The sequence below is a fragment of the Colias philodice genome, chromosome 1 (assembly GCF_061535455.1).
Source record: "Colias philodice isolate Cphi_HAF_F1 chromosome 1, ilColPhil1 Martin Lab GWU primary, whole genome shotgun sequence".
Classification (NCBI taxonomy): Eukaryota; Metazoa; Arthropoda; class Insecta; order Lepidoptera; family Pieridae; genus Colias; species Colias philodice.
The window spans coordinates 9464230-9476226 of record NC_143086.1 but is presented as its reverse complement, the minus strand read 5'-3'; the positions used below and the strand labels follow the sequence as shown (position 1 = coordinate 9476226).

General features: G+C 37.4%; 1 protein-coding gene across 1 annotated transcript in view; it reads left to right on the top strand.

The window, feature by feature from the left end:
- Positions 1-11997, top strand: part of hiw (MYC binding protein highwire) — a 69491-nt gene that overhangs the window by 48022 nt on the left and 9472 nt on the right. The window contains exons 35-59 of the mRNA XM_089698553.1: positions 596-824; positions 2775-2912; positions 3022-3231; positions 3436-3633; positions 4039-4194; positions 4582-4666; positions 4775-4824; positions 4920-5020; positions 5147-5558; positions 5634-5744; positions 6098-6275; positions 6674-6823; positions 6939-7079; positions 7553-7673; positions 7765-7874; positions 8032-8217; positions 8737-8964; positions 9068-9252; positions 9333-9486; positions 9679-9914; positions 10043-10174; positions 10669-10892; positions 11172-11283; positions 11404-11637; positions 11799-11913. Of these exons, the coding sequence (XP_089554679.1) occupies positions 596-824; positions 2775-2912; positions 3022-3231; positions 3436-3633; positions 4039-4194; positions 4582-4666; positions 4775-4824; positions 4920-5020; positions 5147-5558; positions 5634-5744; positions 6098-6275; positions 6674-6823; positions 6939-7079; positions 7553-7673; positions 7765-7874; positions 8032-8217; positions 8737-8964; positions 9068-9252; positions 9333-9486; positions 9679-9914; positions 10043-10174; positions 10669-10892; positions 11172-11283; positions 11404-11637; positions 11799-11913 (4196 nt within the window). The remainder of the gene's footprint in view (positions 1-595; positions 825-2774; positions 2913-3021; positions 3232-3435; positions 3634-4038; positions 4195-4581; positions 4667-4774; positions 4825-4919; positions 5021-5146; positions 5559-5633; positions 5745-6097; positions 6276-6673; positions 6824-6938; positions 7080-7552; positions 7674-7764; positions 7875-8031; positions 8218-8736; positions 8965-9067; positions 9253-9332; positions 9487-9678; positions 9915-10042; positions 10175-10668; positions 10893-11171; positions 11284-11403; positions 11638-11798; positions 11914-11997) is intronic.

Sequence of the window (11997 nt, the reverse complement as noted above, 5' to 3'; positions counted from 1 at the left end):
TAGTAATCCATACTAATATTATAAATGCGAAAGTAACTCTGTCTGTCTGTCTGTTACTCAATCACAGCTTAACTACTGAACCAATTTGCATGAAATTTGGTATAGAGATGTTTTGATACCCGAGAAAGGACATAGGATAGGTTTTATCCCGGAAATCCTACGGGAACAGGTTTTTCTTTGAAAACGCGGGCGAAACCGCGGGCGGAAAGCTAGTTGTTAAAATATGTCTGAGTAATTAAATTATAATAAATCAGTCTGTTGTTATTTTATTTTTTGCGTTGTCCGTAAAAGACTTGACGTACTGAATATATGTCATTAACTACCCGTTAAGCGTAGCTCAGACTTTAATACACAAGCGCTGCTAACATTGTAACGAGAAAGCTATGATGAGTATGCCCTAAATCTTTAACATAGCTTACGCCGAGTTATTGGGTCATCCCGTCGATTTCATTCTGAAATGAATTTTGAACTCGCGTCAATATTCTACCTGTATGAATTGTTTTGAATTGTTATTGCGATGCACCTACGATGCATTACATTTAAATAAATCCAATGAACTATTTTGAAAGATAAAAGTTATCTTTATTCTTGATAGGTGCACATCAACTGAGCGCCAATTCTTGTCGGATTTTGTGGCGGGCGCCGAGAGCACGGCTGGCGGCAGGCTCGCGCGGTGGCTGGCTCCGACTCCTCGCGTGGAGCCCTCCAAATGTGATCTTAAAGCGCCGAGCTCCCCAGTCCTCCCGTCGACTCACGTCAAAATGCCGGTCATCGTTAGAGATCAATACGGCGACGTCGTGACTTCTTCAGCTTTAAACGTTGAGGTAATTATCAACTTGGCTTGATTGGTTTCTCCATTCGTTTCTTTCGTTACAGCTCTATGAGAAATGATGAATTCACTTATTCATCATCTGTTTCTAATTTAAAATAATATAATTTTCTACATATTTTTTTATCTAAACAGTAAATTTATCTAAAGTTTTGTTGTCATCGCGATCGGTAGAGACAGATATGTAAAGAGTAGACCCGTCTGTCTGTACTAGTAGAGGTAACGAAGATACTAGTGGAGAAACTGTCAAAAACATACCTTTTGCGTCATTTCATCAATTTCCATGAAAAGCATGTTATTTATATATTATATGAAAAAAGTGAAAAAGAGAGTGAAATTATTCGCAAAAAAGCAACACTGTTTTTAAGGTTCGCAAACACGAAAGAAAAAAAAATGAACCCTTATAGTATCACTTTGTGGTCCGTCTGTCTGTATGTCTGTTTGCTTCCGCCTGTTCCTTTAGACAAAACTAAAGACATTTATTTACATATTAACATTTATAACCTACGTATGAAGCAACAAAGGAAAATTTGTGAAAAGCATAAATTTAATGTTAAAACATACAAAAAAGGTAAGTACAGAACCGTCGGTGAGCTTTTCTTTTGCAGTCACAAGCATAGGAAGGATTTTTTTTTGTACGGAGAAGAAATCGTCATTAGAAACTGTATTGGGAATGGGGGGGTCGAAGCAGAGCATTTGAGGATATTTACCACTAAAACCTTCTTGGTGGCAAATACCCAAGGGTATAAGCAGGAAGATTCAAGCTAAGATAGCTTTGCCAAGCAGATATATTTTAAAACAGCAGTAACTACTTATGGGAAATCCGGAGAAGGAGCTGTTTCACGTACTGACACACCGCAATATATATTATCAAGATCTGCCATACTACTTACAATTTTTTTGAATTTGTTAGTTAGTCGTTACACGCAATACAGCATCATATGTCAAATTCCATTGAATCGGAGACCTAAGACTTAAGAAACACTACAACTCATTTGTCTTTGCGCTTGCCTAACTTTCGTTATATAGCAGATTAATCAGATCTGAAGATAAACGTCCTCGATCATACGAAGATAAGTAAGCATGTTATCATAAACAAGGCCTTCTTTTACTGTTCCTCAGGTAGTTAAATTTTTTAACAGTATCAAGACTTATAGGCAAAGCGTCGTTTAATCTGTTAGTTGCGCTTTCAGAAAAGCTTCGAACGCAATGTCACGTATACAAATGGAGAGGATGTTCAACTATAGAGTTGACTGTCCAAACTGACTATCCGAGAGATCACCGAACGACACAAATGTTCATTAAGACGGGTGGCAAGTATTGTCTCAAACAATTTACCTACCTAATGCAACAAACAAGTGGGACCATATGCAGAGGGGGAATCTTCAGGCTAGATGAAAATCAATAGAAAAACACCACATTTCAGGCAATTACTGGAGCGATGCAATAATCTACAGTTTAACTCTAGGCTCGACAGGAAAAGGTTTTTTAATAGATGGAGTAGGTCAAGAGGATGTTGTTTGTGTATAGATTGTGAAGTTTTAGACAACGTGGGCGAAGTTGCGGGCGGAAAGCTAGTTTAAAATAAATTCAAATGGTTTTGATATCGGAAATGTACGAATTAATATTCATTGTATGCATTCAATGTTAAGAAGTACATTTCTCTGCAAATGGCCATTTTTAAATAGACTCAATTATTCCTTACTTCTATCAAACGATAATTAACTTAATTGACAAGAATTTGGCCTTCGTGATAGGAAAATTTTGTTAACACTCTATCGATTATTATATCAATGAATCTTTCACGAGCATGAATGACGTAAAGGTTCTTAGTTTTAAATTAATTGCACAGTGCACCGGTCTTCGGTATGAAGGTAAGAAACATCATCCATTAATCCTGTGATCATTAATTTTGTATAAATTCTCAATTCACGTTTTATTCCAGGTTATAGTACAGAATTTGGCGATGTCTCTCAGCATGAATCGGCCGACAGAAGCCGAGCAGGCGAGAGGGATCCCTACTGTGCGCTTCGCAACTACGATAAGAGAAACTATGCGTTTCCAGACTATTACCATGATGAAGGTGATTCTATATTCGCGTAAAAATATTTTGGCTCAATTGGTTTAGATCTTCTCAAAGCTTAATTGTTAAAATTATGTAATTAAAAATGCAATTATTGAAATGTTTGTAGCCCTATCAAGACTATTCATTGGAAGAGCTGCGATTCGCGAGTGGATTATGGGGGGAGGCAAGGTTGAAAGGTCTGGGCATGTTAAAAGTCCCTACAGAACGTATCACAGTGCGTCCTCAAACGGACGGTTCCTACTCTGCTCTATGGATCCCACGCGCTCCAGGAAAATATCTTTTCAGATGTACGCTGGATGACCAGCCTTCGCCGCAGGTTTGTGTGCTTATACGCCATTGTGATGATTGACGCATTTCTAGCAACGCGATTGGTTTAAGACGTTGAGGCAATGATTGTTGGACTTGCAGAATGTTTAAAAAATTTTCTTATTAAATTTTACACTTAACATTGCCTCAATGCCTGAGAATATTTGAAATTCTTAAGCTGTTCTCGATTCATAGTTTATTATAATTTTACCAGGAAATAGTAATAGAAGTACCTGAAAACGAAAATTTGGAGGAAGAAGATACTTCTATACCGGCAGAGGGAACCACCACAAAACTGAAGCGTTTCGTGACTCAGAGTAGCGCCGGCTTGCGCGTGCGAGCCAGTCCCAGTCTTCAAGCTGAAGAACTTGGCAGGATACCGCCGGGTGCTTATGTGGCATACTTGGAAGAAGTACGTTGACATATTGTAGTGATGTGGATTGCTCTCTGGAGGAAGAGAAGACTTTCCAATATAAATATTATTCATTATAGAATTAGACGAAGAACAAATAAGGTATAATATGTTTAGCATACAATTGAGAGCACTGACACGGAGGCTTAAAGAAGAACCCCAAATCACAATAACCCAATCAGTCATGTATCGGGTGGTGATAAAAAAAAATTATACACTGATTCGGCTGAACTTGTAAATATGGGCTGATAAAAAATGTGATAATTGTAACTATTATTATTGGAGAATAAAATTTTAATTTTAATTTAAAATTTTAATTTGGAGTCAAGTTATTTATCATCACCCACACTTGGATTGTCGTAATAAAGTTTATAATATTTTACTTATTAATAATTCTTGTCCTAGGTTGTAAATAAAGATGGCGCCTGGGTTCGTTTGACTGGTGACTCGGTTCAAGCGTATGTAGAGGGCAACGTGGATGTAGCATGGAGTATGCAATATCATCGGCAACTAGACTGCGCCCTGTTAGGCCCAGTTGAAGATGTGCCAGTAACCCCTCCCGTAAGGAGTTATCAGTGTTATATGTGTTATTGTATAAAAAATTGTGTTAAATGTTATGTACGCTATTTATGTTTTTCAAAATTTTATTAGTAGGAAATTACAAGAGTTTCGGTACGTGTCTTCCAAATTATTAATAAAACATGTACATTGTACATCTTGTAGTAGTATTGGTTTCGTCTTGTAAGGAAATTCGAACATAACAGGATCTTAACTGCCCGCAAATTATAATAGACTAATAGTGTAGGGATGTTGTCAGCGAGAATAAACGTAGCAGACACAGTTTACGTCATTGTCCGCGTCACTCTAAATGAACACCTTTATAGTTAAAGATTGCGTTCATTTTAATTCTGTTTTATGCTTGTTTTACACAAATAAAATGCCTTTTAGGAAGAAGATCCTTCTGGATGGAACAGGTTAGAAGCCCAGTCAGAACTTCCAATGTGGCCCTTAGATGACGTCGTAGAGGCCAGTGGTCAGTACTTTCCCTTTTATTTATAACAAAACAGTAATTGATTTTATGGATTATAAATATTTATATGAAGTTACTGCATAAAATTTATTAAAAATATTAAATTTACAGATGTCGAAGAGAGGCCTTTTCCGTTTTCCATTCAATGTGACCTCCCAGACGTAAGCTTTTCATATTTAACTGTACTGTTCTTGTTTCATTCACTTATACAATCATATAATAATATCGATTACGTAATCGAATAACATGATTTTAGGAGGAGGATAGGCGGAATCCGGCTGAGCCGAGTAAACTTGCTAGAAAAATGAGGAAGGAAGCTGCTGCTGCAGTGATTAATCAACCGGCTATAATACCTCTGTATGTAAATTATTTAAGATGATTTGAAATAATAATTTTACTTATACTCTATTAAAAAATTAAATTATAATGAATTTTATTTGTTCAACCAACGTAGTTAGAAGCTTTAAAATATGTTTTATTTAGGGAAGAACCTCGTAGAAACAATGGTAACGGTGACGGTGAAGATGAGGACCCTGCGCAGGCGTTTCAAATTCTTGCAAACAACGAACAAGATGTTGCCAAAGCTATTGCAGATGCTAATGATGCAAATAATGTTAAATTTGCTGAAGTCGTGGAGCTAGTTGATGAAAGTTTGAAGAAAATAGAAAATGATGCAAACGTTCAAGATGATTCAGTTCAAAAGGCACAAGCAATACCAAAACCAGTGGTCAGTGTAGAAGATATCGCAGACAACAATGAAGCCAATGCCCTTAAAGGTCCCTATTTAAATGTGGCTGATGTTAAAAATGTAATTGAGGCCGTCAAAGTAAGGAATGCCATAGAAGCTCATGTTGAAGATCCAGTGGAGGCTAAAAATAATGCAGGCCAAATTCCAGTAAGTAACTTATACAAATTTCTCACAAATGTTAACATTATGATCTGCCCACCAGTAAAATGGAATATTTTATAGCCCGACAAAATAGAAGAAGAGAAGATTGTCACTCAAGCCGCTACTCAGACTTCACCCGAAACGAGTGTACAGGTTCAAAGAAATGATCAACCTACTCCTGGCACATCCAAGGTAAAGTGATATTAAACTGTCTGTTAATGTGTAATACAAATATATACTTTTGAGGCAATAAAATATTCTGAGTTTTACTCATAGTACTAATTTGTTATTTAAATTACGTTTCTTTAGTCTTATTATAAAAAATACACAAAGACAATCGGTACAAGGCATTAAGAAGGTTCTTTCTTCCTTGTACTTTTTTTGGGTTCTGAATTTGATTGTATGTTTTTAAAAGATAATTATATTTTTAACGTTTAGCCAAATTTGGCTAATGACGTCGAAAACGCTATTTTGTTCATTTTTTCTAATACGATATATTTTTATAAACTAAAATAGAAAGTTAGAATGTAATATATAAAAAACAGGATGAAAAGTTTACCACGCCCCGAGAAAGAGTGTCGAGCGTGTCGAGTTTCAAACGGCCATCTTCACCGCCGCCGTTGCCCGCGCGCAGCAAGCCCGCACCGGTGAAGAAACAAGCGCAAAGTCCGGCTCAAGCTGAATGCTTACGGTCTATTTTTGCTGCGCTATTGTGGCATGAAGGTACAGCATAATTTACACCGTTTATATTCGTATGCATAACGTTGCTTCCAAATTGCTAATTAAGATGCTGTTTGTGGCGGGCTGAACATGTTTTTTATGGTGATTTTACTAATCTGAATTCCTTGGATATTCCTGTTGTGTCCGCAGGACTCATTGTAAAGACCTGGGGTTTGTGGAATTCGTCTAAAACTATATCCATAGTAACCTTTTACTCGTGCTTGCTCTAAACACTTAATTTCAAATGCTAACGAACTTGTGAATAACTTCATAAAAATTTACAGAATGTGTTATTAATTCAACGTTTTTACTCAATTTTTAGCTCTGGTATGCATTAATCATATATTGTTTTTTACTATGCTATTTTCGCATTATTTACTATTATTGACGGTAATGTTCAGGCATCGTACACGACGCGATAGCGTGCGCAGCATTCCTGAAATTCCACCCGCAGTTGCCAAAGGCTGGTGCTCCTGTTGTGACGCGCGGAGCTCCTCATGATACACCAATACCTAAGCCTCAGCGACATTCCGTGGAGGTTTCTAATGCTGGTAAGTACAAGTGAATATTATTAAAAATACATATTAATTTTTAAGGGAATGTTCAAAACCGTGTTCACTTTAATAAAACCTGGTATTTGTTATAAAGTTCCACTCTTTGTTGTAGGTCAATATCTCCGCATTAATCCTTCTACTTTGGAAACGCTCACTCGTTCAGGTACGGAAGCCAGTTCAAGTAGAGCTCGTAGAAGTGACTTTAACGGAACCATACGTGAAGAGGACTCACATTCACATAGTGGAGAAGCGGGTTTGTTTTATTCAATGGAAATTATTATATATAGTTTACTTTATCAGTTCTAGAACTACTAGGTGAGAGCAGAGAAAGATGGTGTTTAATTAGATCAAATATTATGATCAGCTTTTTATATTATTACTAGGTGTCCCGGCAAACGTTGTTTTGCCTTACTCTTATCACTTAGGGGTATGAAAAATTGATGTTGGCTGATGCTGAGACGATTCAGCTGCGCGAATTTAATATATAAAAATTGGTTGTTTGTAAAGTAGGTTTACGATCGAGATGTTTACGTGATAACATAATGCAGTGGCAGCGCTCGAGATGAGACGGGAGATCGGTCCGTCTCTCTCTCGTTATACCTGCGATCGCGCTCGTGAGGTTTTGGTGTGACACAAGTTTCTGAACATGTCACCCGACTAAAACGATTTTAAAAACTTTATCACGTTAAAAGCGAAGAGATTAATTATTGAGCTTTTTGTTAAAAGGTCCGTCAACATCAGCGACTACTACATCCATAGTAAATGTGCTACCGCCAGCGTTACGTGCACTTGTTGCTCTGTGGGATTCTCTTTGTGACGCCGATCAATTGAATGCGGCTACTGACAAGTAAGTGCAAGGATATGAGTCATATTATATTATTATATGTATACTATACAGAGAAAAATTAAATTTCCTTTAACGTATAAATTCGATATAGGCTGAGGAGGGACGAAAATAACGACAACGACGAAATTGGTCCGCTTGGTCCTGTATTGCGAAAAAATCGCAATTGGAAATATGGACCTTCCATGAAATTGCCATACACGGGTAAGTTTTTCAGCATTATTATATCAAGCTTACATTTTTAAATTCAATTGATTAAAAAATATATATATATATATTTGTATAAATATTCGTAAATATTATGTCTTCTCTGATATTTTCTTTGGTGTACAATATAGTTATTATTATTATTATATGTCAGTACGATGCGAGCTGTGTGGCGGCGCAAACGTGACCCCACCGCTAGCAGCGCACATGCGGACCGCGCACCCCGGCTGCCGCAAGCCGACTACCCGCGGCTACGACCGCGCGGGCGTGTACAAGCACACCGAGCCGATACCCTCCACGGCCGACTCGCCCGCGTCCACGTGCGGACAACTCGCACAAGGTATGTACGAGCACGGATACACGTGCGTGTAAAGGAGTATAGAATGTACACAATTGCACTTTAAACGAGCAATATTGTAGTGTAAATTAAATCTATACTCTATCAGTCTATAGCATGTAAATTACTAAAAATCCACATAGACAGAGCAATACAAGAAAGATTTTTACAGTGAAATGACTACACTTCATTGAATTACATTGAATATACTACCTCACTATTGTTATATTAGTTAAGTAATGCTTTATTATTAGATTTAAAGTCACATAAAATAAATAAATAATCCCTTCGTTTTATTAGATCATTCCGAAATACTATATATTATATTTATATTAATTTTATACCTTAATTTCTTTTTTATATTCACTATTGCTGCACATTTTTTCAAGTTCATTAATTTTCCTTATAATATAGTATGTTTGATAATTTTGCATGTCTTGTCTTGTGCATGTGTTAATTGATTTTCTATAATTTCCGTTTTATTAATTTTTATACGTTTTGCGATTTCGTTGACCATTTTAGACCTCATCGGTGTGAAAATACGCGCTACGTTAGCAGCATACCAACTTTGGTACTTATTCTGCGAGAAATGCCGGGACAAGGCGCTGAAGACTAGCATCGCGAGGCCAAAGAAGACCGTCACTATAGCGGAGGTCAGCCGTCCCGAGAGAGTCGAACCTGAGATCGATCACCTCACAATGAAGGACAATGCTATTTTCCTCCTGGACCTAAGTCCATTGAATAATTCAGGTACAATTGGTTTTATTCTTATATCAAATAAATTTCTTTTTAAAATTAATTTATTTGCTTATAGATATTCTACAGTGCTGACTTTTAATTATATTGTTTTCAGAGGCCCCAAATGTTTCTCCATGGCAAGACATATCATGTCGCAGTCCTCCAACGCCTCCAGGCAGTCTGTGGCAGCCAGCACCACCATTCCAATGCTTGCCTGCACTGGGTGTTGCCCCTAAAAGTAGTGCGGCTGATGCAGCAAGATATCACTCTCTTGGCCGACCAATGCCTGCTGTCAATGTGGTGAGTAACCCAAATCATTGAAGCGCTTAACACTGAGGACTATAACGAAAGGAATTGGGATTTGAAAATATATTTTTCAGAATAATCCGTTTGTTCCAAATGAGATATCGAGTTCCCAATACCCTCGAGTGCATCGCTCGGTGTCTATGGGCCAAGCGGGCGGCCGCGACCTGGCCCATGCTGCAAGACCACCACTCGCTAGATTTGAGCCTGATTCTCAAGAGACGCTTTCCGGTAAGTTTTGAGTCTTGTATAATATCGATATAATTTTATTTTATTCTCCGATGTAGCACATTCATCATAATAATATTAAGAAATATGTTCGAAATGCAAAATTAATCGCTGGGTAAAATGTCAGTTTCGAAATTAATTTTATTAACAGGTAAAGAAAAGCATGGTTTATAATGTTTTATTACTTAATTTTAGGAGCTGGATCTTCTCTCCTGTCGCAGCCAAGTGCTGCTCTACAGAAGTTGGTTGGTTGCGACTGGACCACTGAAGGCGGTGGCGTTTCGGCATTTTCAACCCCACACGTGGACCCTGAGAGCTTAATCAGGACACCAGTACTTTCGTTTATCCTGGCCAAACGAGACTTACAAAGTCATAAACAAAAGCTTGACGCTATTGTCAGAATTAACACAATACGACAATACGCTTTTGAGGTACGATCGCTTTAAGCGTAATAAGTTTAATGTTACTTTAAAGATAATAGTGGCTTTCTGATTTCTAGTACTTGTTTATTAAAAATTATTGGAATAATCAGTTAAATTTATATTATTTTTATTTTTAGGCAATGAACTGGTTACTGCGTTCTACCAGCCAACCGACATGTGTGCACGACGTCATGTGGTGGTTCTGCAATGCGCTGGACTCGTATGCGCGTATTGTACGGCCGCCTCACCCTGCTGATGATAATAAGGAGGTTTGTTTTATAAGTTTTAGATATTTTAGGTCATTTAACATGCTGGCTTAATTATTACTATTACGATAATAATAATTGACACTTAGTTATTTCATAATTTATTTATTACATTTTACATTTCATTGTAAGTAAATAACAAGTAATAACAACAGATAAATAAATGGAAAACATGAACATGGTAAGTGTACAATAGGCAGCCTTATTGATTAAAACAATCTCTTTCGGGCAATAAATCTTATTCGAGCTCTTAAGTTTTTTTGGACACTTTACGATACATTTGGATTTTAATTACTCACATCACGTACTAATACTGTACACGTAGACATACTAAAACTGTAAAATTTGCTTTTGTATAAATTATTATTGATGTACTTATTCGTAGCTGTGTCATTGATATATTTCTGTATATTTTAATAACCTGTTTAATTTTATAAGTATATTAGGTGTACAGTTATGTAGTGACACAGCAGTACGAGTTGACGCTATCGTTCCAGAACGTACTGCACGAGGCAAGCCGCGGCATCACCCCGACCGCGGCGACGTCCGCGCTGTGCCCCGGCGGGCGAGCTGCACGAGGCGCCCGGGCCGCATTCCACGCGTTCCTCGGCTCGATCAGCGCGCTCGCACCCTCGCTGCCGCCGGGCAGTGCTGCCAACCTGCAGGCGGTGCGCTGCTGGGAGCTGCAGTACTCGCAACATGACCGCGCCTTCTTGCACAGGTATGCGCACGAGTGTGCTTTGGAGCTTTCGTTACGTGATCAATATTTTTTTATAATAAGATTATTAATATTAAAGACATGTGCGTTGACTAAAAGACAGAGTGTGTACATAAGATGTTTCATAGATGTACCAATTACCATGCGCGATGTATTAATTTTCTGTATTTTGACAATTCAAAAGGACTTCTCACCGAAGTCAATTGCATAAATAAATGTTTGAGTTTGATGTTTTATACAAAAAAAAACCTGTTCTCCTATTTTAATGCTGCTTGGAATTAGATCGCAAGTATTTAGCGTGATCAGCAAGATTCTTTCTCATACTGAGGACGGCGCTTACGAGGACGGACTTCTCGGAGCTTTACATGAAAGCTATCAAAGCTACTACAACAAGGTATCACTCTTACATAATATCATGATATTACTTCCCATATTCAATTTAAGAAATTCTTGTAACAGGTATAAACACATTCTATTAAAATTTCATTCTATAAAATTTATTTTCTATTTAAAGCCACAGAATTATGTATGGAGTTGCCCAGACGTGACCGGTTGGTGCACGATTACCGTTTCTTCGAGACAAGGAATGGCCGGTGCTCTTACTGACAATAGTACCGAGACATTTTGGGAATCCGGCGATGAAGACAAGAATAAAACCAAATGGATCCAGATCACTTATACTGGCGGTTCTGCTGAAGACAAACCCCATATTATCTGCATCCACATAGATAATACTAGAGATCCTGCTGTAAGTACACAAGTTTATGGTTGTTTTATAAACAGCTCCTTTTTTATACAAAATTGATACTTTTGAGTATTATTTTTTTTGCGTTTTACTTTTAAATTATTACCAAGTGTTGCTATTGATTACAATAACATTGTATTAACATTGAAATATTCATGTTTTAGACGAAAACTCAGATGGTGACGTTCTGGTACAGCACTGGATCGACTGATCTGCTTCAAATGATGGATGTTGATGTGGACACTAAGAACGCTCATTGGGTTTGCTACATAATACCCCGTAAGTATATCTAAATCATCGTGCATAGTTAGAACAGTTTGTATTGTTTCCTAAGAAATTTGCTTTAGGAATGATTCATTTTAA